The 24541-nt window shown below is 39.4% G+C and overlaps 1 protein-coding gene across 2 annotated transcripts in view; it reads left to right on the top strand.

Moving 5' to 3' along the window:
- PRELID2 (PRELI domain containing 2) overlaps positions 1–8109 on the top strand; it is a 47542-nt gene extending 39433 nt beyond the window's left edge. For both annotated transcript variants that reach the window (XM_030571932.1, XM_030571933.1), the window contains 2 exons: positions 3351–3416; positions 3939–8109. In XM_030571932.1, coding sequence (XP_030427792.1) covers positions 3351–3407 — 57 coding nt within the window. In that variant the 3' untranslated portion in view covers positions 3408–3416; positions 3939–8109. The remainder of the gene's footprint in view (positions 1–3350; positions 3417–3938) is intronic.
- Positions 8110–24541: the final 16432 nt, after the last annotated feature.

Genomic DNA, 24541 nt, shown 5'->3' with positions numbered 1-24541 from the left:
CTGCAGGGGAAAAATAATTCTGTGGCTAGTGTGCCTCTGCCTAGTAGCCAATAAGACTATCTATAGGAATAATTCAAAAATCTGGACAGATATGCTCTGGGCATCCCAGATATCATATGTCATTCTGGCACTAGTCAGACAGAAGGCATCTTCAATATTAGAACTCTTGTCTCTAGTTTATTAAATACTGTGTAGACATAGACATAGCAGCTGGCAAATGCTTACTAGCTTGAAGGGGAATTGGTGAGCAACAAGTCATCTTATTTTTATCCTGCTTTACAAAAAAAAAGTGATCTAATTGGTTTGTAGGTTCGTTGCTGATCATCTGCAGAGCTATTCGTACACAATCTGCCTTTTGCATATTAAGTAAAACTGTTTTTAAGACCATTTTATAAAATGACCATGCATACCAGTGTGTTGATTTGAGTCTTATCCAATGTCTCTTAAGCCCTGCAATATTTGTAGTATTTCCCATTCCTGGAATATATTTTTAGATTAATTTTTGATGCCAAGAACAACCAAAAAGCATAATAAGATGGAAAAATAAATGAGTAATGTTTTCATTGATATAATTAATCTAAAATGATGGAATTACAGTACTTGGCATGCAAATAATAACCAAATATTTGTTTAATCTCAAATGTTTTTGTTGTGGTTACAAAAAGAACACACGATATTAGGATGCTGTTTTCAGAGGTTTAGCATGATAGAGGAGATTATTGTAAGAAGTGGCTAGTTAATCAAAAACATCTAGGTTACATATCTTTGTACTGGAAGTGGGGATGAATTTGACATTCAGACCTGGATTTTTTTTCCCGATCAGAATCAAATTTATGGTTTCTACTTAAGATAAAATTCTCCAAACAGCCACTTAATCTCATATTTTATTAATATTATACCATTCAATAGTTGTATGTGGTACATTACAGACATGATCTCTGTCCAAAGTAGCTTGGAGACTATATTAGTTTCCACCTAGGTTATAAACTGCCAGGAAGGGAAGGGCTGGCTGGCTGGCTGGCTCCGTAGTTTGAGCATTGGCCTCTAAACCCAGGGTTGTGAGTTCAATCCTTGAGGGGGCCACTTAGGGGTCTGGGGCAAAATCAGTACTTGATCCTGCTAGTGAAGGCAGGGGGCTGGACCCAATGAACTTTCAGGGTCCCTTCTAGCTCTATGAGATAGGTATATCTCCATACATTATATTATTAGCTAAGGTTCCTTAACGTGGTTGTTTCTATGGTGTTGGAGAATCCCATAGATTGCCATTCATCAGACTTTCCTTATTTATTTTGTCAACCACCTTCTTGGTTTGTTTTTGTACCTTCTTTGATATCAGATGTCCTGTGTGAGACTTCTAAAAGAACATATCACCCAAAAAGTTACACTTCTGCATCTTGGAATCCATAGAACTCTGTAAGCTCTTGGCTCCTATGCCAACTAATACAGTAGTATCTGGATATTTGCAAGAAAAGAGAGATTCTTGCCGGGGGGGGGAGGGGAATCTTTACCTTGGAAAAAATAAAACTATTCTATGGCTTGTCAATCAGAAAAGCTTTTAAGCTGTATCTATAAAGGTGGACAGCTTAATGGGTAAGCAATGTTTGTTCTGCATTTCAAGTGCATCATTGCACTGTAAGCGGTGTAAATTTAGCCCTTTTAAGCTTGATCTCCTGGGGCTGAGATTTAAGTGTTTGAACTTTAGTTGAAAGGCATATATTGATTAGTCTTTGATTTAGTCATTCTCCACTGAAAAGTTACTCTGTAATGACTTGTACCTGCCCTTTAGTATATATTGTTTTTTGAAATCATTTTGTAGATTCTCTCCCCACCTCTCAACAATTCTGCTTGAAAGACTGCAATGCTATGAGGAGAAAAGAAAAAGCAGCTGTCACACTGTGAACATAATTGATTCAATAAATAACATTTTTAAATTCCCAAGGCAAACCTCGGAGTCTTCACTTATGTCAATTAGTGCTCTATTCTATAAATGGTGGCATGCTTAATTTAGACTGGTGGGCTAAGCTAGCCAGCTCTCACTTCCTATAGAAAGAATAGTCCATGGAAGGCGAGCTATTATATACAAGTCAACAATTTCACCTGATTTTAATGTAGAGCTGTGTAAAGAAGTGCTCTTAAACTTTTTATTAAAACTAGTAATTGCTTTTCATTCCCCCCGCAGCAGCTTGACCTGAGCAAGGATTTTCTCAGCTTGTTGAACAGAAGAATACACAGGGTGAAATCCTGGCATCATTGAAGACAATGGCAAAACTTCCATTAATTTCAGTGGGGCCAAGATTTCGCCAACAGGATCTGAACATGTAGTAGCAAACATTATACATAGTCTGACAGGGCGTACTCCATTAGGGCCCTGCATCTTTACTGCTTTCTTCCTCCTTAGCACTGTAACAGCCTGAGTTGGTTAGCATACAGGTGCGCTGTAAGGCCTGCTTTTTATCCTTTGCCTGGGAGGACCTGGATATTGGGCTAGGGCTCGTTAGTGGTGACATGGGGAGGCCAATTTACTGTTCTTGTCACTGACGTGTTTGACTTGAGCTGGGTTTCTTTGCTTATTTAGCTTCTTTCTGAATGTTTCAGGGGCTCCCAGAATATTGGATTATTATAGTTTAGTAAAAGTTTGAATGAATCAATAAATAGAACAGGCTAATGTATGTTGCCTAAGACATTGCCTGTCCTGAGGATTAACCCCTATTTCAGCAGTCAGTGACAAGTAACCTGTGTGTTTTGCTCTGGTGTAGTCCTTTAGTGTAGATAAAGCAAGTGTCATATGTATTAGCAGCGCTTACCCCAGTTTCCAGCAGTGTTTATCTGATGCTCCTTTATTAAAAATAATTCCCAGCTCTTATGCAGCATGTTTCATCCATAGAGTTCAAAGCTCCTTACAGCAAAGGTAAGTGTTATCCCCATTTTACAGATGGAGGTAGAGGGAAGTGAAAAGCCTTGGCAAAGTTCACCCAGCGGAAGAGCTGGGACTAGAACCCAGATGTGTGGAGTCCCAAGCCAGTGCTCCAGCTGCTAGGCCAAGGTGCCTTCCATTAGAATAGAATGCTGTGGGAACAATATGATGTAAACCCTCCCCCTCCTCATCTTCCCACTACCCCATATGCACACACCAAGCTATATAATTGCACTGCTACCCCAGTATTGCTGCAGACAAAATTACAATGGAGTTATTGCCGTTTTATAATAAGATAGTAAATTTTTTTTTCCCAGATTTGACCATTGTCCTGTTCTTTGGATGATCTGAACAAGTCATCTGCTTGCATGTTGTAGTGTCTGTTTTAATATATGTGATATATATGTAAGTTGTGATTTGTCTGTATTCTTTACAGGGTATTAGAATAATGGAGACTCTTCTTCAGGAACAGTGTGGGTGCCCATTTTCCTGAGAAGGAACTGTAAGTGTCATCAATTTAAAGATTCAAAATACAATATGTATATATTTGCACCCACAAAATGTGTTTATAAAACAGATTTTTTTAATTGGTTATTTTTGCTTATATACATTTCTTAACTAATGTACTCCACATATTAGTACATACAGACTTTATATAGAATTTATCATCCATTTTGAATTATATCCAACACTTACTCATTCTGATTACAGGAAAAAATAATGAACTGCTGCTTTGTAAAACTTGGTAATACAGCAGTGTTCCTTAATATCATGTTAAGACCTCTTTTGTGGGCTGTCTTTTTCTCCTCCGTAACTTATCTATCACTAGACCATGAGAGTGATAGTCAGACTTAATAAAACAAGATGTTTGCTTAGTCTGGAGATCTTTATTGCTTGCAGGAAAGTAATCTGTTCAGAGATTGCCCATAGAGGCAAGATTTGGCCGACTTTAAAAGTAGCTTCAGAATGAGAGCAAATGGCTATTGATTAGCTCCTAATAAATATTCTTCTATGCTTTTTACAGGAAGAAAAGTGTCATCAGAGCAATGTATCTTTATTACTGTCACTATTTCCAGGGAAGTTATCCAAATTTTATTGGTACCATTTTATTGAGGAAACTGAGTATTTAATATGCACAGCTTGGAGAAAAGATGACAATAGTCTATACATCTTTTGGATAAGATTAAGGAAAGATACGCTGTTTAAAGGGACTCTGATCCCGAGAGATCCTGAAGAAGCAGATGTAAATGTGGAAATAATGTTTTCATGTGGATTTCTGGTGAAATTTCCAGAGACTAAGCATTCACTGAGAGAACCAACATCAGCAAAAACATAAATAGCCCTTTTTGCTGTGAAGAGATCTTCTACCATGTCAACCAGTTATCTTGAATCTTGCCAAGAGAGGTGTGAATATCCTCTATTAATTTTAATAGTTTATTTTGAAGCTTAGTTATTAGGGACAGTGATTCTGTTCACAGAATGCATAATCTAAAAGGAAGCATCAATGGAAATGTGTGCCATCAATTGTGTGGACTCAGCATCTCTCTGCAGGTATATGGTATTTCCAATGTGTCTGCAAAACCTGAAAACAAACAACAAATTAAAGCTTCCTTTGAGAAAAATTGTCTAGTCCTTCCGAATGTGAACTAATGCAAAGCTTCCCTGCTGAGCCTATAGAAACACGGAAACAGTAGTTCTGGGAGATAAGACTACTGTACTGTACACCCACTTGGATTCATCACCCCACTGAGGAGAAACCTAGCAATGGCAATTTAAGTGTCAACTTTGCTAATTATTTCACTGCTGAGACTTTAGCAGAAACATCCATCTAACATGCCCGTGCCAGTGTGGTTGGATTCATTTCAAAGGATGTCCCATCGCTATAAAGTTACAAGTTTTAAAGTGAAAATATTTGATTGTCCCCAAAACATTTTCTTTCTTTCTTTCTTTTTTTGGTCCTGACAGGAGCCTGTGGAGAAGTTTAAGGGGATTAGAAGATTTCTGAGTAAAATTCTTAAGGGAAAAGAGAGCTCGCGTGGATGAAGGATTCATATTGAAAGAGCAATTTTATTTAAAACCTCTTATTAAAAATACAAGTAATTTAGGACCAGATATGGATACCATTGCTCATGCTGAACAATACCTCAATCCACAAAGAGTCCCACTGAAGTCAATGGGTGTCAGGTGGTACTAAGTGCTTTCAGCTGAGCGTGAGTGTGATTGTTTTTACTACTGAGGCTTTGGAGGGGAGCATTTTTGGCAAATCCACACTACTGTGTACCATGCCAGAGGATCTTTAATATCCATGCAGAACAGGCTGGGCCTCCTCTTTTAACACCTTGTTGGAACAGCTTGGGTGGGGGGGGGAAGTAGACCTAGTACACACTTTTTAATAGCAAGATCAACTAGCAATAGAATCATTTGATTAGGGAGATATTGAGCTGTTGTTAATGATGCTTAACAGTCAGTTAAATAAAGTTCTTGTAGCAACAGTGTGGAGCCAAATCTTGTTCAGTGTGAGGAAAATTGGAATAGGTAATTTAACCCTATCAGATATAGTTTTTGATCAAAATGGCTAAAGCAGCATGGAATATAATCCCATTTGCTGTCTACAATCAGTATATCAAGGCATGTTTAACTCACTGCTTTCAGAGGTTAATCAACATGTCTGGTTATCTGGAAAATTTAATTTTAAGGCACCCCAGGATGTAATCCAATGTAGTAGAGTCCAATAACAAAATTTAGTCAACTTTTGTAATTAGTGATTGAGCCGAAAAGGAATTTGCTAACAAGGGGATGCTCTTATGTTTAAAAGTTTGATGAATGATTCCTGATGGCATATGGCATCATACTACCTAGACAATATAAAGCCCCAATCCAGCAGAGTACTCAAGAACATGAGTAGTGTGGCGAGTAGCCCCAGTGTCTCCAATAGGACCACTCGTGCCTAGAGTTATAGACATGCTTTCCTGGATCTCAGTCTTTATGAAGTGAAGACAGAAACAGAAATGAACAAACATGTTCTGCAAACGCTTTAAAAAAAATAAAACACTAAAAGCTACACTTCTGAAAAGCTGGGCCTTAACCTATAATTCGTATGGTCAATATTTTGGCATGACAGAAATCTGATTGCTCATAGTACTAAAGGCATATAGCACATATAGCACACTTCTGAGGAAAATGTAGACCTAAAAAGACAAGCATTTGTAAGTGAGAAAGTGGGTTGATAAATTGGAATACAACCCTGATGTTTTGTATAGTAAGTACACCTCTGTAAACTAATTGTTCTGTTTGATTTTCATTTTGGAATGGTGTATTTTGAGTTTTTGCATTGTTTATATTCTTCAGAGAGACTGTTGATCTTACTAGTGCATATTTTGGCTTTGTCCCTATGTAATTTTGCAGTATATGGATGAATAATTTACATACAATGGGCAAACCAACTCTTAGAGGATGACTCGGACTGGACGACGTAGGAGAAAGAGACCAATATAGTAAAAGACACTTATGTGTCCTGTTAGGTTCAATGATAGTGATGCTTCTGATGAGCTAATCTGTGGGGATGACAGCTCTGCTTTTTTCCCTCTTGGCACTGTTTATCTCCTGAGATCATAATCCTGTAGATAACATCAGTTTGTTGAATAAACTAACATTCTTTTAGAAGTGCAGCATTAAATGTTTTCTGGAGATTCAAATAGGTAGAGTATATGGGATCTGATAGAAAATCCTTCTTTAACCACCCAAAGGACTGGTTGGGGAAAACTATCCAAATAATAAGTAAGTTTAGTCTAATGTCCCGATATGAAAGTTTTTCTAGATGTAGTCAATGACTGATTAATGATTGAGAATAGTTGCTCAGATATATCATGGTGGTAGTGGTATATAAATACATAGATTATTTTATAAATGTTTAGGCCAAGATTGTCAAAGTCCTGCTGTGTCCTTAGTAGGTCCCTAAATAACTGGCTGGAAATTTTTTTTTTTTCTTCCAAGGAGCCTAATTTTATGCACTCCAGGGTATGACTGAAGGCTTACTTTAGTCAGGGGAAAGTAATATATTTGCTTCAGTGGGCTTTGGGTTGGGCCCACAGTTTTAGTAATCTTGGCCATAAGGACCCCCTAAAGTCATGTTCCCTCATAGTTGTAAACTTTCCTCTCCTAGATAGTGCTGCATATGCCATCCAGTGACACCTTTTAATAGTTACATAAAAGTTAAAAGTTTTTTCCTTACTCAAGATCAATACACCTGGGACAAAATAATTTTTGCTTATTTTTTCTCTGTAACTTTCTGTCATTCTAGATTACATCTATGCTTATAGGCAATTTAGAAATTCTCTTTAAGCGTTGCTTATTGCAGTTTTTATTACTGGTTTTTAAAATCTTTTTTTTTGTTCTTTTGTAGATTGTTCTAATGCTCGGGGGGGGGAAGTTTTATACACAGTTAAAAACAAATTTTGTTAAGGAACAAGATAAACAAACAACTCAAAACTAATTGGAAGACTCCTAGGTAAAATGATGACTAAGCTCTCAGCAATGAGAGAGTCTTTGGAGGTGAGGAAGGGCAAATTGTATTTCAGAATGAAGTAGATCATTTGTCTTTAACTATATTGTGGTTATGAGCTTTATCATGATAGATTAACAAATTTTCATCCTGACATAGCAGTAGCAGTCCTTTTTGCTAATGCACTCATTAGTATATTTCAGATAGCTAATAGTTTATGGAAGCAGTAGCAATCAATTTTGTGTGTGTGTGTGTGTATATATAATATGATACAAATTTTTAGCCAAGCCAACTGCTACTATAGCATATAAAAGAAAATCATGAATGTGGAACAATGTTTCAGGGACTTTATTTCAGCCGGGTGATCCATTATCAGTTTAGCCATATGATGAGGAAAGGTGCTGTATTTTTTTTATATATATATATATATATATATGCTGTGTGTATGAATGTATGTTAACTGTTGGATATACAGTGTTTTTATATGCAAACTATTGTACTGTGAATACTGAATGTATTATCATGCCATTGTACATATGCTGTGTGATTATACAAAGACTACTTGAACACAAAGGAAATGTAAAATGTCAGCTAACTACAACAGCAAATGACATCACGCTTCTGTAAAACCTTGAAATAGTGCACCTCATTACATTGAAATTTTCTAATAAAATAAAATGTATTAGAACTCCTGTTTCCAGACTATGTTCTGTTCTGTTTGGAGGTTCCCACCACTTGGCGTGTGTGTGTGTGTGTGGGGAGGGGGGGGCGGTTCCCTTCCAGTTCTTCCATCCAAAGAGAATCAGCTTTCCATGCATGAATTGCCTTTTTCCAGTCTGGATACTATAGCATTGATCCTATGAGTACTTACACCGAAGTCAAATGGGACTACCCGTGTGAGCAAAGTTTTTTATGTGTATGCATGTTTACAGGATTAAGCCATGTGCTAGAGTCACAGCTGGCTTAAATTTGCATTGCTCCATTTTAAATCAGTAGACCTAAGTCAGTTTATCAGTTGAAAATTTGGCCCCAATATGTCTTGTATGGAAAGAACCCTGGCCAATCCATGGATATTGGCACAATGGACTGAATTGCCTCTAGTTCTGTTTCCCACTTTGCTAGTTAATTGAACTCTTATAATTTTGGTCTTTGAGCACTGAATAGTAAGCATTTGTGAAATGTGAGAAGCAGGCAATGACAAACACAAAATGCAATTTTCTAATATTTATAGGTATTCTCTTGCGTGTTAATTCTTTGTATTGCTTAGAAGGAAACAATAAAAATATTTCTCATAACTTAAAATCCTTCACTGACTAGAACAACTGCTTGGAAATTTGTGACTAACATTTTGATTCTCGATCAATAGCCATATTATTTCAATGGATTTTTTTTTTAAAGCAGAACACATCAGTGGGAGTTCAGAGTAAAAAAAAAAAACCAGATACCATGATCTAATCCCCAAATTTTCATTTGTTACTCAGTCTGCACAAGTGCATTGAAACATTTTTGTTCTTGGAGGTAGATGGTTTAAAACTCTTGCAGTGTATGTCAGGAAAATAGACCAAATATAAAGGTAAGTTATATTTTTGTATTCTCCAGTTATTGTCATTTTTGAGATAGCTGCAAAGACAAATTGCAAAATATTGATATGAACATTATCCAGCTGAATATCTATCAACTGACAGAATTAGACCTTTGTAGTGCAAGAGACATAGAAAATCTCTACCCCTCAGAGGGCTCATGAAAGGCAATTGAGGGGTTGTGAGCCATTGACAATTGCATTGCAATCAAAAGCAAAGAAAATCTTGCTTCCTTATCCCCCTTTACACCCTTCCAGGTCAACCTCTTGAAAAACACACCAATAAATTGTACAGGCTTATCATTGATACAATTTTATAGTAAACGTGAAGGGGTTGTGAAAAATTCTCAGTTTCGGTACGGGGTCGCCAGCCTGAAAAGGTTGAGAATAGGGCTGTCAATTAATCGTAGTTAACTCTGGCAATTAACTCAAATTTATCGCAATTAAAAAAATTAATGGATTAATTGCACTGTTAAACAATAGAATATCAATTGAAATTTGTTAAACATTTTGAATGTTTTTCTACATTTTCAAATGTATTCTGTGTTGTAATAGAAATCAATATAAGGTGTACAGTGCTCACTATTTTTTTATGGCAAATATTTGTAAAAATGATAAGAGTTTTTTCAATTCATCTCATATAAGTACTGTAGTGAAATCTCTTTGTCGCGAAAGTGCAACTTACAAATGTAGATTTTTGTTTTGTTACATAACTGCACTCAAAAACAAAACAAGTTAAAACTTCAGACCCTGCAAGTCCATTCGGTCCTACTTCTCGTTCAGCCAATCGCAAAGACAAACAAGTTTATTTACATTTACGGGAGATAATGCCTGTTTCTTATTTACAATGTCACCTGAAACTGAGAACTGGCATTTGCATGGCACTGCAAGGTATTTATGTGCCAGGTATGCTAAACATCCATATGCCTCTTCGTGCTTCGACGACCATTCCAGAGAACATGCTTCCATGTTGATGATGCTCATTAAAAAAATGTGTTAATTGGTGACTGAACTCCTTGGGGGAGAACGGTATGTCTCCAGCTCTGTTTTACCTGCATTCTGCCATATATTTAATATTATAGCAATCTTGGATGATCCAGAACATGTTTGTTTTAAGAACACTTTCACAGCAGATTTGACAAAATGCAAAGATACCAATGTGAGATTTCTAAAAATAGCTACAGCACTCAACCCAAGGTTTAAGAATCTGAAGTGCCTTCCAAAATCTAAGAGGGACAAGGTATGGAACATGCTTTCAGAGCAACACTCAGATGCGGAAACTACAGAACCCAAACCACCAAAAAGAAAATCAACCTCCTGCTAGTGGCATCTGACTCAGATGATGAAAATGAACATGCATCGGTCTGCTCTGCTTTGGATAGTTATCAAGCAGAACCCGTCATCAGTATGGACGCATGTCCTATGGAATGGTGGTTGAAGATGAAGGGACATATGAATTTTTAATGCATCTGGCATGTAAATATCTTGCGACACCAGCTACAACAGTGCCATGCAAATGCCTGTTCTCACTTTCAGGTGACATTGTAAACAAGAAGCGGGCAGCATTATCTCCTGCAAATTGAAGTAGGACTGAGTGGACTTATAGGCTCTAAGTTTTATCTTATTTTACTTTTCAATGCAGTTATTTTTTGTACATAATTCTACATTTGTAAGTTCAACTTTCATGATAAAGAGCTTGTACTACAGTACTATTAGGTGAATTGAAAAATACTATGCACTGTAAAAAAACAAGAGATTTGTAATAAAAATAAATATAAAGAGCACTATACACTTTGTATTCTGTGTTGTAATTGAAATCAATATATTTGAAAATGTAGAAAACATCCAAAAATATTTAAAGAAATGGTAATCCTTTATTGATTGATCGCACTGTGAAACACGATTAATTTTTTTAATCACTTGACAACTCGAGTTGAGAAACACTAATTTTTAATCTCTCCAGAAACACTTCTACCATACACATTACTAAAGTATCTAAGCCATGTACAGTACATAGAGCCAATGCAGTCTAGTCCAGCTTGTGTGTTTTGCCTATATGAACTCTTAACCATGAAAACAATGGGTAAGATACAGTTCAGAATTTTTACAGCTGTGCATCAATAAAAGTTATCATTTTATCTGCTGCTACAATTTCTGCATTGACGGACTTCATGAATGCTGTATCCCTCAGTGCGCAGGTTGAAACGTTTTCTTGCTGTAACTTTACCCTTTGCCTTTTCTCTGATGAGCAAAATCATTAGTCACACAGAAATCAAAGAAACTCTTGTCAACAAGTCTGAAGAAGTCCCTTAAGACTCCACAAAGTGAGTTTAACAGAAAAGTGGATCTGACCGATTATTGTAAGTAGCTTCCCTGAGGAACTAGAGATGGGAGTGGGGTGGATATAGAAGGTCACATTTAGTATAGTGTAGTGTGGGGTGAATGGTATAAAACTTCCATATTTTCACAGGTAATAATTTAAGGAGCAGGGATGGCAATTCCTGGATTTCATAAAGCTAGGAGCAAAGAAAAACAATAGAGAAGATTTTTGGTGGCCATAGCAGATAGAGAGTCTCTTGTGAAGCACATTTGGAAACTATAGTTTTAAGGAGTGTTGAAGACTAGTATTACTTTTTTTTTATTTTAAAAATATTTTTGAGTCTCTCTGAACAATTCAGTCAATATAACCCAGCGAGGCTTATTTCAGGAACAAATTTTTCTCTGTAAATTTATTTATATGGGCTGTCTGAGTCATATTGCCAGTCCAAGACAAAGACAAACATTTTGAGATAAATCGAGGGAAGTGAATGTGTAAATATCGTTCTCTCCTCTCAACTGCTCGGTAAATCTGCTTGTCTCATTATAATGATTGCAAACATGAAGAGTAAACTTTTAGTCTTCTGCTTAGAGAGTATTGTAACTAGAACTGAGTGAGAGGGCGGGGAGATGGGTGTGTGGTTTTTTGTTTTTTAAAGGATCTAACTGGAACACTTATTTGCAGCATGTTTCTTCCACAGAATCAGTCCCTCTTAATTTAGGAACCAAGTGTTTACACCCGCTATTCCTCAGGTGTTCTGCAAGCATGTGCATGTTTTTACATAGGTGCAGTATCCAGAATATTCTTTCTGCAGATAAGACCTATATTCCCTTCAATAAGGAGTAGTACATGAGACTCAAGTAAATCTGTTTGTTTATATATAAACAGTGTGAGCAACTGCAGTTAACTTGTTATAGATACAGAGCCAGTGTACATATAGTAAAGGGACTTGACCCTGTATGGGGATTGTCAAGGTGTTCCCCACCACCGTGAACTTTAGAGTACAGATGTGGGGACCTGCAGGAATAACCCTTAGGCTTATTTTTGCTAGCTTAGGCAAAACAGTCGCTGCCACCACCAAATGTTTTTTAAAAAATGTTTGAGGGAGAGCCATTTGGGAACTCTGCCTTCCCCCAATTTTCCCCAGCCCTTATCCCCCCTTTCCTGGCAGGATTTGACTAATTTTCCACCCCCAAGTCTCTCTACTTTTTTTCCTGGGTAGACTCAAGAAAATTTCCCCCACCAATTCCTGGTATGTCCAAATCCAAAAATAAAAAAATCTACCACATTTTTATCTAAATGCTCACTGATTTAAACTAGGGTTAGATGGTTGTTTTCTGACCTCAGACTCCTGCAAAAAGCACACACAAAACAGACAAAAGACTTTTTCCCTCTCCCCTCTTTGAAAGTATCTTATCTTCTTATTGGTCCTTCTGGTTAGGTGTCAGCTAGGTTATGTGAGCTTCTTAACCCTTTAGAGGTAAAAGAGGAATTAATCCTTAACTGTTTATAACAGGGATGTAGGATTTAGGGCAGGGGTTCTCAAAACTGGGGGTCAGGACCCCTCAGGGAATTGCAAGGTTATTACATGGGGTTCGCGAGCCAGCCTCCACCTCAAACCCTGCTTTGCCTCCAGCATTTATAATGGTGTTAAATATATAAAAACATGTTTTGAATTTATAAGGGGGGTTGCACTCAGAGGTTTGCTATGTGAAAGGGGTCACCAGTACAAAAGTTTGAGAACCACTGAATTAAGTTTCATTTTCAGAAGTGACTTAGACACTTACTTGCCTAAGTCCCATTGAAACGGGACTTAGGTTCCTACATGCCTCAGTTATTTTTGAAAACGACACTTAGGCTTCCAAGTCACTTAGGCACATTTAAAAAATAAGTGTCACATTTAAAGTTAAGCATGTGCTATAAATGTTTTGCTGACAAGAGATAGGGAAGGTAGGCCTGTGATCCCAAAGTCTCTTTTTTTTTTTTTTTTTAATGGCAGGGCAAGTGAAGAAGGGCAATCTCATCTATATTCACACTGCTTTCTTAAGCAGCTTGATACACAGCTGTCTAATTCAGGGTAGACTATAAAAATTTGTGAGAAGAACTACTGTATATTTGGTCTCAAAAGGGTAAAAATAAATTAAAATACAGAAAGTTCATATTTCATTCTTTTAATTACAGTGGTGTTGGTGTTCTATTATAGATATCAGCATTTCCATTCAAATATCCTTGTCTTTGTCTAATATCTGACACTTCTATCTCTTGTAGATGAATATTGGATACCAGCTGTCAGAGAGAATGCATTTTTATTGTTTACAAAAAGTGTTTCTAAAAATAGTCCCCAGCCTGTTTACTTTGAGATTAGTTTTAACATCTTTGCTGACCTTCATTCCTGACACTGTATGAACCTCAATATATTTATTTTAAAAAATCCCAAGCGGAACTAACTGAATGTAAATAACACGAAGCACATCTCAGGATCTTTGACTGTTGTTCAACTATTCCCCCTCTCCCTGCTGTATGGAGTCTAGTCTAATTTTGGTCTGGGGTAAAATTTTCAAATGAGATCTGGGTTCCTAAGTGGCTAAATCCATTTTGAAAATGAGACTTAGGCTCCTCAGCTACTTCAGTGCTTCTGAAAATGTTACTCCTGGTCTACCTAAGCAATCATTCTTGTGTATGAATTGGGACCTAATTTTAACAATAGTTGACCTGCTGCTGACTATGGCTGTGTTGAGTGAAGGCAAGGGCAAGCCTGGTTCAGCTTTGTGTAAGTTAACTATGATTAAATCCATGTAAGGACAATGGGGGTCCTGCCACTTATTTAGCGGAGAGGTGCCTGGAATGTGTTTGGAAGTGTATATGTGGTTCTGAAATTGCCATCACCATCACCTTGGCATCTAAGCATCACGGGGGGGCTGGGAGGGGGCAAGTTGTTCTGAATCTGGAGTTTGCCTCTCAAATAGATGGGGAGCCCAAAGGGGAAAAGAAAGGGCTCTTAGGTTAAGTTTTTTTCACCATGTTTATAGCTGCCTTTAGTTTGCTTGTTACATTTGTTAGTTGTTCTCTTCCTTTGTTCACTGGGGCAAATGAATCAAACTTTGTAGTCTATTTACTTGTAAATCTGCACAGGTGACTTAAATATCACCCATTGATTTTTCTTTTTCTTTTTTTTCGGCTGGGATAAGTAAATCTTCAATAGTGTTAGGACACTAGTTACCCAGAAGAATTCACTGTCCTCCAAATCAGTCATCAAGATTGACCTAACTCTTCAATTCTGTGTAAAGCATTGGCTGGTAAGCAAACTGTCAGCCTTGTGAATGTCTTGTCTCCTTTTGAAGAGCATGGTCAGTCATTTGTGATGGAATATTTTTGACCATGCTGCCTGAATGAAAGCAGTGGGCAGTGCCATCTCTCTATAGGTCTTAAAAAATCCCTGTTTATAAAAGATGTTTCACTTTCTGAAACAAAAAAAGCATGATTGATTGTATTATAGTGTATCCAAACAAATCCCCAGGATGAAGTGTAAGTTAAGACTATTGTATGGGGAGTCTTTAGGGAGACTGTCTGAATTTTAAAAAAGAAAACAAGAAAAAGGCTGATTTGCAAACATTCACTAGTTGCTGAATGGCTCAGTGGTCTGTTTCACACAAACTCAGTGGGGTCGATCCTGTGCTCTGTTAAGGCGCCTTTCTGTGGCTCTGGGAATGTAAACAGACCTTAAACAACTCACAGGAAATTTCTCATGTGCAGGGTGAGATGGAAGGGAGGGGGAGTGGCTGAAGAGCTCTGCAGGAAGTGGTTTCTGCCTGCTGCAGAAATTTTCAGTTTAAAACACTTTTCCGTTCAGCAGTCAATAGAGCTATGACAGTTTACACCAGCCATGGATCTGTGCCTCTGCAAGCTATGCAGGTAATGTAAAACCACCTGTGTTCCCTTTCGTCTGCATACTCTAGGTTACGTCTTAGGGGAGGTGATGCACTGAAACTGGCCTCGTAAGACTGTCTGTCAGGGCTGGGTGCTACTGTTTTGTAAAATGCATATTTGAAGTTCAATTGGGATCCAACTTTGTTTTCAATCCATCTGATCCTGCAAACTCTTACTTGCATGCAGAACAGGAGTACTTGTGGCACCTTAGAGACTAACAAATTTATTTGAGCATAAACTTTCGTGGGCTACAGCCCACTGCATCCATTTTGTGCATCCAATGAAGTGGGCTATAGCCCCCAAAACTTATGCTCAAATAAATTTGTTAGTCTCTAAGGTGCCACAAGTACTCCTGTTCTTTTTGCGGATACAGACTAACACAGCTGCTACATTGAAACCTGTCATTACTTGCATGAGTACATCTTATTCATGCTTTAGTTCCACTGAATTCACTCCTGCTGCTTCTGTGGATACTTTACAGGACTAAGTTTTGTAACTACAGAGGGACAGTCCCTCCCCTAACCCCCCTTGCCAACTACTAGGCATGGAAAAGCGGCTCCATCAACAACTGAGGCTTTCTACTAGAATAGAATAGAATGTGCATGAAAAATTATCCAAGCATCCACACATGCAAGTTACAGCAGACAAAGCAAATAATCAGCAGACAAAGCCAGTGTCATTGGGAATTTTTTTCCCTTGAGAATGTTTATTTGTCTGTGTGACTGAAACACATTTTGTGAAAGGATCATCTCTTCTGTTGGTACATGTCGAGGTTCAGCAGTACCTGAATGCTTGATATTTTGTTTTTCTTCTTTGCTTAAGCTATAAAACTGATTATTTATTTTGAAGGCCTCTTCGTACCAAACAAAACCTCATGGTGAAATAGAGAGGATGGAGCCATTCTCCCTTCAGTCAATAGGTACAGATATGTGTATTACACATACTTTTCCTTCCAACATCCTTGGTGTTTGGGAATGTTCATTCATTTAATTCAGGCAATACATGTTGTCAGGAAAACTAAACTCCTGGGCTCTGATCCCTGTGTCCCACTAAGCTGGACACTAAGCGCCCAAGGGAGGTAGACCAAGGTGCCGGGGCTGTTGCAACTAGGTTTGGTCTCTGTTGTAAATTAGAGCAACCCTTTAATTTAAGACCAACTACAATAGCCTTCAGAGGTCCAGTAAACCAGTCAGAGATGAATGAAGTGCAGTAGTACTCCGGCCATGCCCTCTTCTTGACACACCCTCTCGGTGAGTGCTGCAAGAGGAGGTGGTGTAAGGATATCTGTTCCTGTCCTAGGTCACTTCAGGCTTCCCATCACACCATGCAAATCCAGACATTTTTTTAAGTCTGCTTTGCGATCAGATCTCTGATGCGAAGTATTAACATTAGTACATAATGCGGGAAGTCTATGCCAGGGGTTCTTGCCACAAATTTCTCAGAGTGTGGCCACTAACTCTTGTTGGTGGCCGCTATTACAATTTTAAGTACAATTCTTAATTAAGTTTAGGAAAGACAAATAAATGTGCACATATACATGTCCAAATCATTGCAATTTATTTATGTTGGAATTTTTTGCAGGCTCGATAATAAAAATAATGTACACTTGTCTCTATTCTTTACTGGACCTAAACAAAATAGAAACACAAACAAGGGGCTTTGCATGTTCTTGTCTTTTGTTGTTTGTTTTTGCTTTTTTGGTTGGTTGCTTTTTAAAGACTTGCTAGCTAGTTAGTCTGAGGCTGTGAAATATGATAATAAACATACAAATATCACTTTTCATAGCAGCAGACTTACTCTGCTCTAGTAAGCCCAGGGACAAATTAAGCCCTGGATGAGGAGGTGGGCATGGTGTCAGTGGGGGCCAGAGGTGATAGGGAGAATGGATGAGGGGCTGGGGAAGGCAGTGAGAGCCGGGGGGAATAGATGGGGGTAAGCACAGGGCCGGAGCCTGCTGCCTGCCACCCAGGACCGGCGCTAGGGGTCTGAGCGCCCTAGGCGGATGGCAATTTTGCCGCCCCGAGCACTGGTCCCGCAGCTCCGGTGGAGCTGCTGCAGTGGTGCCTGCGAGCAGCCGACCGTCCGCAGGCACGACTGCGGCAGCTCTACTGGAGCAGCGGAGCACCAGACCCTCCGCAGGCACCACTGCGGCAGCTCCGCCGGAGCCGCCTGCCGCCCCCTCCGGCAAAACGGCACCCATCAATTATTCTGGCACCCTAGGTGATTGCCTAGGCTGCCTAAATGGTAGTGCCAGCCCTGCTGCCACCCCAGGGAAGGTGAGGAACTCACTAGCAGCCTGCTCCTCCAGCATTTGTGTCTCCAGAGGGGGGCAGGACTCAACCCCTGCTGGTGGCCTTGGAGGAGGAGCCACTGCTTTGCCCCTTTCCCCATCACTGCCCAGGAGGTGGTGGTCTCAAGAAAAGCCCCTGGTGGCCACATGTGGCCACATTTGAGAAATAACTGGTCTAGGCCATATTATCTGCATTCTATAATGATATGCCAGGGAATTCATATTTCTAGGAAAATCACAGCACAGTGCCCTTAATTTGCCCCCATGCTTTCATGTTCTGTTACACTGGTGTAAATCTAGAGCAACCCCACTCTATTTTGTGGAGTTACTCCTTAATTACCTTTATGTAATAGCACAGAATTTGTATTTGTAATATTGTCAATTTCCAGACAGCCTTGTAGCACCTTCCATCTTTTGTATAACCACCACTCCTCTCTCCTGATGGTGCCATCTGAAAGCTAGAAAGCCTGTCATTAGCTATGTCCAGGCTGATAGCTCACTAAGATATGGTGGCTGGTACTTGCACTCTTCACCTCTGATAGTCCATAATTACCCTAAGTTGGAGACTATACAAGCCACATTTTGACCCCTATCTGCAATGCTAGGAGGTACTGGACATGTCTACTTCTTCCTCCATTGCAGTAAATGGTACTGACTAGGCTAAGAAGTGCTTTGATTCCATATGCTGTAGTGCTTCTTCCACTCAGGGGCGGCTCTAGACATTTTGCTGCCCCAAGCACGGCAGGCAGGCTGCCTTCGGTGGCTTGTCTGCGGAGGGTCTGCTGGTCCTGCGGCTTTGGCGGACCTCCCGCAGGCAGTTCCGCCGAAGCTGCGGGACCAGTGAACCCTCCGCAGGCAAGCCACCCAAGGCAGCCTGCCTGCTGCCCTAGCGGCAACTGGCAGAGCGCCCCCAGTGGCTTGCCGCCCCAGGACCTGGAGCCTTCCCTGCTTCCACTGTAGAAAACTGCCTGTGGAGAGCGGGCCAGAGGAGAAAAGAACTGGGGCAGGGGAAGGAGGGTGAGCGAGGTGAGAGAGTAGTGTAGCAATAAAGGAGAAAAAGAGGATGAGGAGAAATTGGGAAAGGAGAACTAGGAAAAGCACTAGCACTTACAAAAAGAGACTGGAGAACAGGAAGTGGCTTGAAGAAAGAGAAATGAGTTTCGAGGGGGAAAATATTGAAAAGCATAAAAATTACAGAAAATTAATCTGAGGTAAACATAGGAAAAATATGCATAAAATGTAGAAGAATAGCTGACGTGTAGGAGGAGAACAGATAAAGGAAGAAACATCATGGAGACAGAATAAGAAATCAATTTCATACCAAGTTTGCTTGACAACAATAATGAAAAGTGCTGTCCGAGTGCTCAACCTTGTTATTGCTGTTATTATTCAGTCAATGTTCTGAATATCTGATTTAATAGTGGTGGTGGTGTTTACAGTAAAACAGATGTGGAAGTTTGTACTCCCCAGCCTCAGTGCTCATTTTCATTCTGACAAGCCAACAGCTCTGAAGTATAGAAAATTAATTAAATCTACAATTGCTTTGCAGCAATCTAAGTGATAGCCAGTGTTTAAAGCTGTGTGTATTCCCAGCACTCAGATATGTATTTTTTGTTTATTTCTTGTTTTGCACATTCTGCTACTTGTTTTGTTTGGCATTGCCAAGATTAATGCACTTTGGTATTTTAATATTAATCAGTTACCTTATTTCGAGTTCTACCTGGGCCATGGGGAAAATTGGATATCTAGTTACCTTTATGGCTTTGAAGAACTCTTCCTTTCAATAGAAGGCAGATGAGGGGAAAAACCCATATTCTGTTTACAGCTTCACTGGCCTAAGAAGTTTTAACACCAAATTAAAATGATCATGATAGCCTCTTCCTCCCCCCCCCTCGCCTGCAGTTTCCTATTCGTGATGGCAGATGGAGGTTTGCTCTGATCCCTATGTTAGGTATAGGATCCTCAACCTTTACCCTTGTTAACTTAGCCCATGCTCTGTGTTGCAGCTACCAGACCAGATTCTCTGCTATGGCAACAATACACTGTTATTTTTCTGCCTGACTTGGCCTTAGATCCAGCATAGGATACAGAAGCCTGGCTCTTATCTACAGCAATGCCAGTTTTCCCAAAGGGTCAGCCAGCTGTCAGCTGAGAACAGATGGAGTGCACCAGTACTGTTCTGGCCACGCCCCTTTACTCCCCCACCACTTACTGTTTTATTATTTCTATTACAGTAACACCTAGAGGCCCCCCACTGAGCTTGGGAGCCCCACTGTGCTAGGTGCTGTACAAGTACAAATGGTATATGGGGGGCTAGAGCTATACCAACAAGTTTATAGTCTCAGTGGGCAAGACAGGAAAAGGATGGGAGAGAAAGAGGCACACAGAGGTGAAATGACTTATCCAAGAGTACACAGCTGGTTAGTAGCAGAGCTGGGACTAGAACCAAGACACCTGGCTCCCAGTCCTATCCACTAGACTGCTCTGCACTTCCTCTATAATATTTTACTCCAGCTCAGAACTGTCCAGATTCTGGCCTGTTTGCACTGTTCTGGCACAAAGGGATAAGGGCAGTAGCAAGGAGGATTGGACAGGGCTGTCTTAAGAGCCTACGTACTATCCATTTTCATATGCAGAGTTGCTGTAGCCATGCTGGTCCCAAGACTGGTCATCTTGCACCTGAAGATGAGCTCTGTGTAGCTTGAAAGCTCTCGCTTTCCAAAAGAAGTTGGTCCAGTGAAAGATATTACCTTGCCCACCTTGTCTGTCTAATGCCCATTTTCAGGCAGATGACTTGCTCTCAAACAACCCACCTGTAGTATTCACATGACCAAGAATGTCCAGCTTGGAAGCACACAAGCTGTTCTTCTATGACTACATTCTTTACTATTCACTTCCAGAGAGAAAAAAAAAATCATGCTCCCTTTAATATAATGAACATCTTGGCCATGTCTCAGCATTTATTATACTGTAGGAAAATTAATCATTTTGTAATGTTCATTCTGCCATCCATTAGCTGTTAATTAGATGTTGACTAGCTGAGTTTCTTAGTAATGGTTGAATGTTTTTTTCTCTTCTTTATAACGAGGTACCTTTCTGAAGACAAAAGATGTGCCAAATGTCTGCCAAGTTTAATGATTAAAGCGCTTACTTTTCTCAATGTTTTAAACAACCTGGTGACCGAGTTGTGATTAAAACCCTCTAATGCCACATAGAGCCAAACCTTGAAATCCTTACTTAGCCAGCCCCCTGCTAGAGTCATGAATTGAATACTCTCATACGTTAGAGGAGCCTGGCACCTGAGACCATGGAAGTGCTTTAAATACAACAAGGAATTAAGACTCTATTACAATGACCCTGATGTAGTAGAATAGGCAAAGTGTGCCAAAACTCAGCAACTAAAATGTCTGATAAGAAAAGGGTGCACTGAATGGAAAATCTCGGCCATTCTCTGCTCTCCTTTCAGTCTTGGGAGTTGTACTGGCACATGCTCTTGAATCAGCACTGTAGTCACTGCAAGTATTGCAATCCCGAACAGAAGAAGAAAAGTAAACTAGTTGATTGATTAAGAATGCAGCAATCCTTTGACTGAAGTATATGTGTGGAAATATGTAGTAATTATGAGGAAAATGTAAGCCTGGGAGACTGCTACCTTGAGCTGCATATTCAGAGCCTGCAAAGATTAGGTACCTGCGCCTTGAGCATATTCTATGATTTAGTAAACAAGTGTAAAGATCCATTGTAAAGGGGCTACTGTACTACAAACTTTACTGTACCAGAGCATCATGCTATAAGATGGTAATGCTCTGACCATTTTATAACATTGTCAGATCTTGTTAATAGGAATAGGATAAAACGGTGTTATAAGCATGTTAGGAAATTATACTATTGTATAGGGGGTCAGATTCTGGTCTCAGTTATGCTGGTGTAAATTTGGAGTATATCAATAGTCAGTAAAACCCTCTAGTAAAGATTTTAAAAAATGAGCACCTAAAATTAGGCTCCCAAATCTTATTTAAGCTCCTAAATAAGTGTCTTAATTTTTCAAAAGTGTTGATCTTCCAGTGGCTCCTGGTGAAATCAGGCCACTACTTTAGGTGCTTTAAAGTGGGGTTCCTAAATCCACATTAGGCGCCCATTTAAAAATATCTTGGCATCTGTGATAGATATGGCAATTTCCTGCAATATCCTCGACAATCCTTATTGAATTAAGTTTAAGTATCTTAGGCATTCATTTGATTAAAAATGCAAATGTGTATGTATTATTGTGTGATTGTGTGTAACCTCTCTAGGAAGGAGATGTGACTAATGAAAATCCTGAGAAGTGTTATGAGCTTCAAAGGACTATTTGGAACAATGTGAACTTTTAAAGCTAAATGAGTTTCCCAGGAAATCTCTAGAGGGAGATGTATGCAAATGTAACTCTCTGGTTATGCAATAACTCAGCCTTTTGAACCTTTGCCCTTAAAGGGGGATCCTCTGCGGGCTGACCAGCTGCTATATGAGGGCAGATCAAAGACCCAGATTGTATAAAGGAGTGACTCTCAGATTCAGGGGTGTGCTTCTTCTGAGCTGAGGTGGTTATGACTTGTAACTGCAGGAAACCCCCTTGGTAGGTTTTAAAGAATTGTTTACCTGCCAGAGCCCTTGTCAGAGTTGGGGGTGATCTCCGGTAAGTTTATTAGGATGTGTGTAGGTTCTTTTATTGTTTTTAATGTGTTCTTTGACTTTCTTTTACTTTAAGAAAAATTGTGCTTTCTTAGAGCTGTTTGTTAACTTGAATATGGGCAATTATGCTGTTTATAGTCACTGAGGAAGGAAGACAAAGCAGGTCTGCTGAGGCAGTCTGATTGCTAAGGAATTCACAAGGAATGTAGGCAAGAAATTATGCAGCCTGGAAACACCCTGATCAGGAGGACGGGAGACACAGTTCTTGGCCCAAGAAAGGTGATGGCTGAGGAGCTGGGAGTCGAAGGGTATGTCTACACTACCTGCTGGATTGGCGGGCAGCGATCGATCCATCTGGGATTGATTTATCGCATCTAGTCTAGATGCGATAAATTGACCCCTGAGTCCTCTCCTGTCGACTCCTGTACTCCAGCGACACGAGAGGCGCAAGGGGAGTCGACGAGGGAGCGGCAGCAGTCAACTCACCGTGGTGAAGACACCACAGTAAGTCAATCTGAGTAGGTCGACTTCAGCTATGTGAATAACGTAGCTGAAGTTGCTTAACGTAGATCGATTCCCCCCTTCTCCCTTGCAGTGTAAACCAGGACAAAGAATATGTGTCATTGCTGGACCATAAAGGGGGAATACAGGTGCAGTTGCCCTGAACTGTGACAGCATCCATCTTGACACTAAAGTAACTGAGCTCAGTGTCTAGCCCCAGAGCTATAACATAGTTTTGTCTCATAATATAGCCTCAGAGCTATAACTGATGTGACTAGGACACTACCCCATGGTGGCTTGATGTGATAATATCCATGGAACAGAAGGGGAATGAAACCTGTGGGACATAGGTGTTCAGAGCATGAAGGGCCATTGCATTACATTTTGTATTAACATGAGGAACAGGGAGGCCAGATAGTGGATTGCCACTGTTCTTTGTATCATTTAGAAAACCTGTTTAAAAGGGGTGGTGGTGTTGCCACTTAGTAAGTGATGCATCTTCTTTCACAAAAAGTTCTCTTGTATTTTAGAAGATGTAAAGGATAATCACAGTAAATCCTGAGGAAAATAAGTAACTTCTCCTCATTTTAGATGGAGCCAATTAGAAGGGATTCATCGAAAGGACACCCTCGTATGAAGATGAACTCAGAAAGACATTCTGCCATGTTTTATAGAAGAAAAAAAAATCACATTCTTTGTTACCTTGTCAACAGAAAATACTTTAAAATGTTACTGGCATTTGAGGTGACATCACTAATCTCGGGTCACTAAAATATTGTCTTTGTAGTGAAGAGGCTGTGCATTTCCACTGATTTTATCGCCAGATGTCAGGCATTTGAAATATAAAGTGTTTTAAATGTCAGAAAATGTCTTTTCGCTGTGTGCCGCAAGTATCAAATATTTTATTCTTTAAAGGTTCACACTTTCTGTTTTCAGGTCCCTACCCTGTGTAGATTATTAATACTCGTGATTTCTTTTTCTGGCAACTTTTACAAAAGGTGGCATCCAGTAGCTGTGTAAATGGATGATGTGTAGGAAGTGTAGCGACTCTGGCCAAAAATTTAAAACTTGGTGTTTAAAGGTAGGCACCTATATTCATATTTAGGTACCTAAATAAACATGGAGTAAAATTTTCAAAAGTATTTAAGAGACAGAATTTCAGAGTATTTAGACACCTAAAATGCTGATAGGTGCCTATAGTATTTCCCATTGAAATCACTTTAAAAAATCCCATGATGTACCTCATGGGATCTTTAGGCACATAAATACCTTTAAAATCTATCCGTAAATCCCATTTTCAAAAGGCACTTGGAAGAAAAAGCATATTGACATTCAATGACACATAGGTTTCCAAGTGCTTAAATAGCTTGAAAATGGGACTTAGCTGTGTTTTGAAAATTTTACCCATGTTCTGATTTGCTGAAGTGCTGAGCACATGCATTTTATAATGTTGTTAATAGGCTCAGCATCTCTTCTGCAGAATCCTAGAGCATCCATTACTTCTATACTTAGTACATGTCACAATCAGTCCTGCAATATTCCACCAATTACTGAACATATCCTACCTCCTCCTTTCTATAAAACTTTCCTGGTTAGTCTTTATAGGGAATCAGAAAGACATGAGGATCTACAAAGATCCAAGCATTTAATTTTGCAATTACGTTAATGAAGTATGTGAAGAGCTAAACTCTGATGTGTCTATATTTCAACTTATTTTTGTCAGATCATATTAAACCTAAGAGGCTGCATCTGCTTCCTGAACTCAAGTTTTCATGCATGTTTTATGTCAGAATTTATAAGAGAAAACACATGAACCCAGATTTATGACTTTTTGCTAATAGAAA

Source organism: Gopherus evgoodei, chromosome 8 (genome assembly GCF_007399415.2).
Source record: "Gopherus evgoodei ecotype Sinaloan lineage chromosome 8, rGopEvg1_v1.p, whole genome shotgun sequence".
NCBI classification, from domain to species: Eukaryota; Metazoa; Chordata; order Testudines; family Testudinidae; genus Gopherus; species Gopherus evgoodei.
Note: the sequence above shows the minus strand (reverse complement) of the source record. Positions and strands in the feature narration are given on the sequence as shown.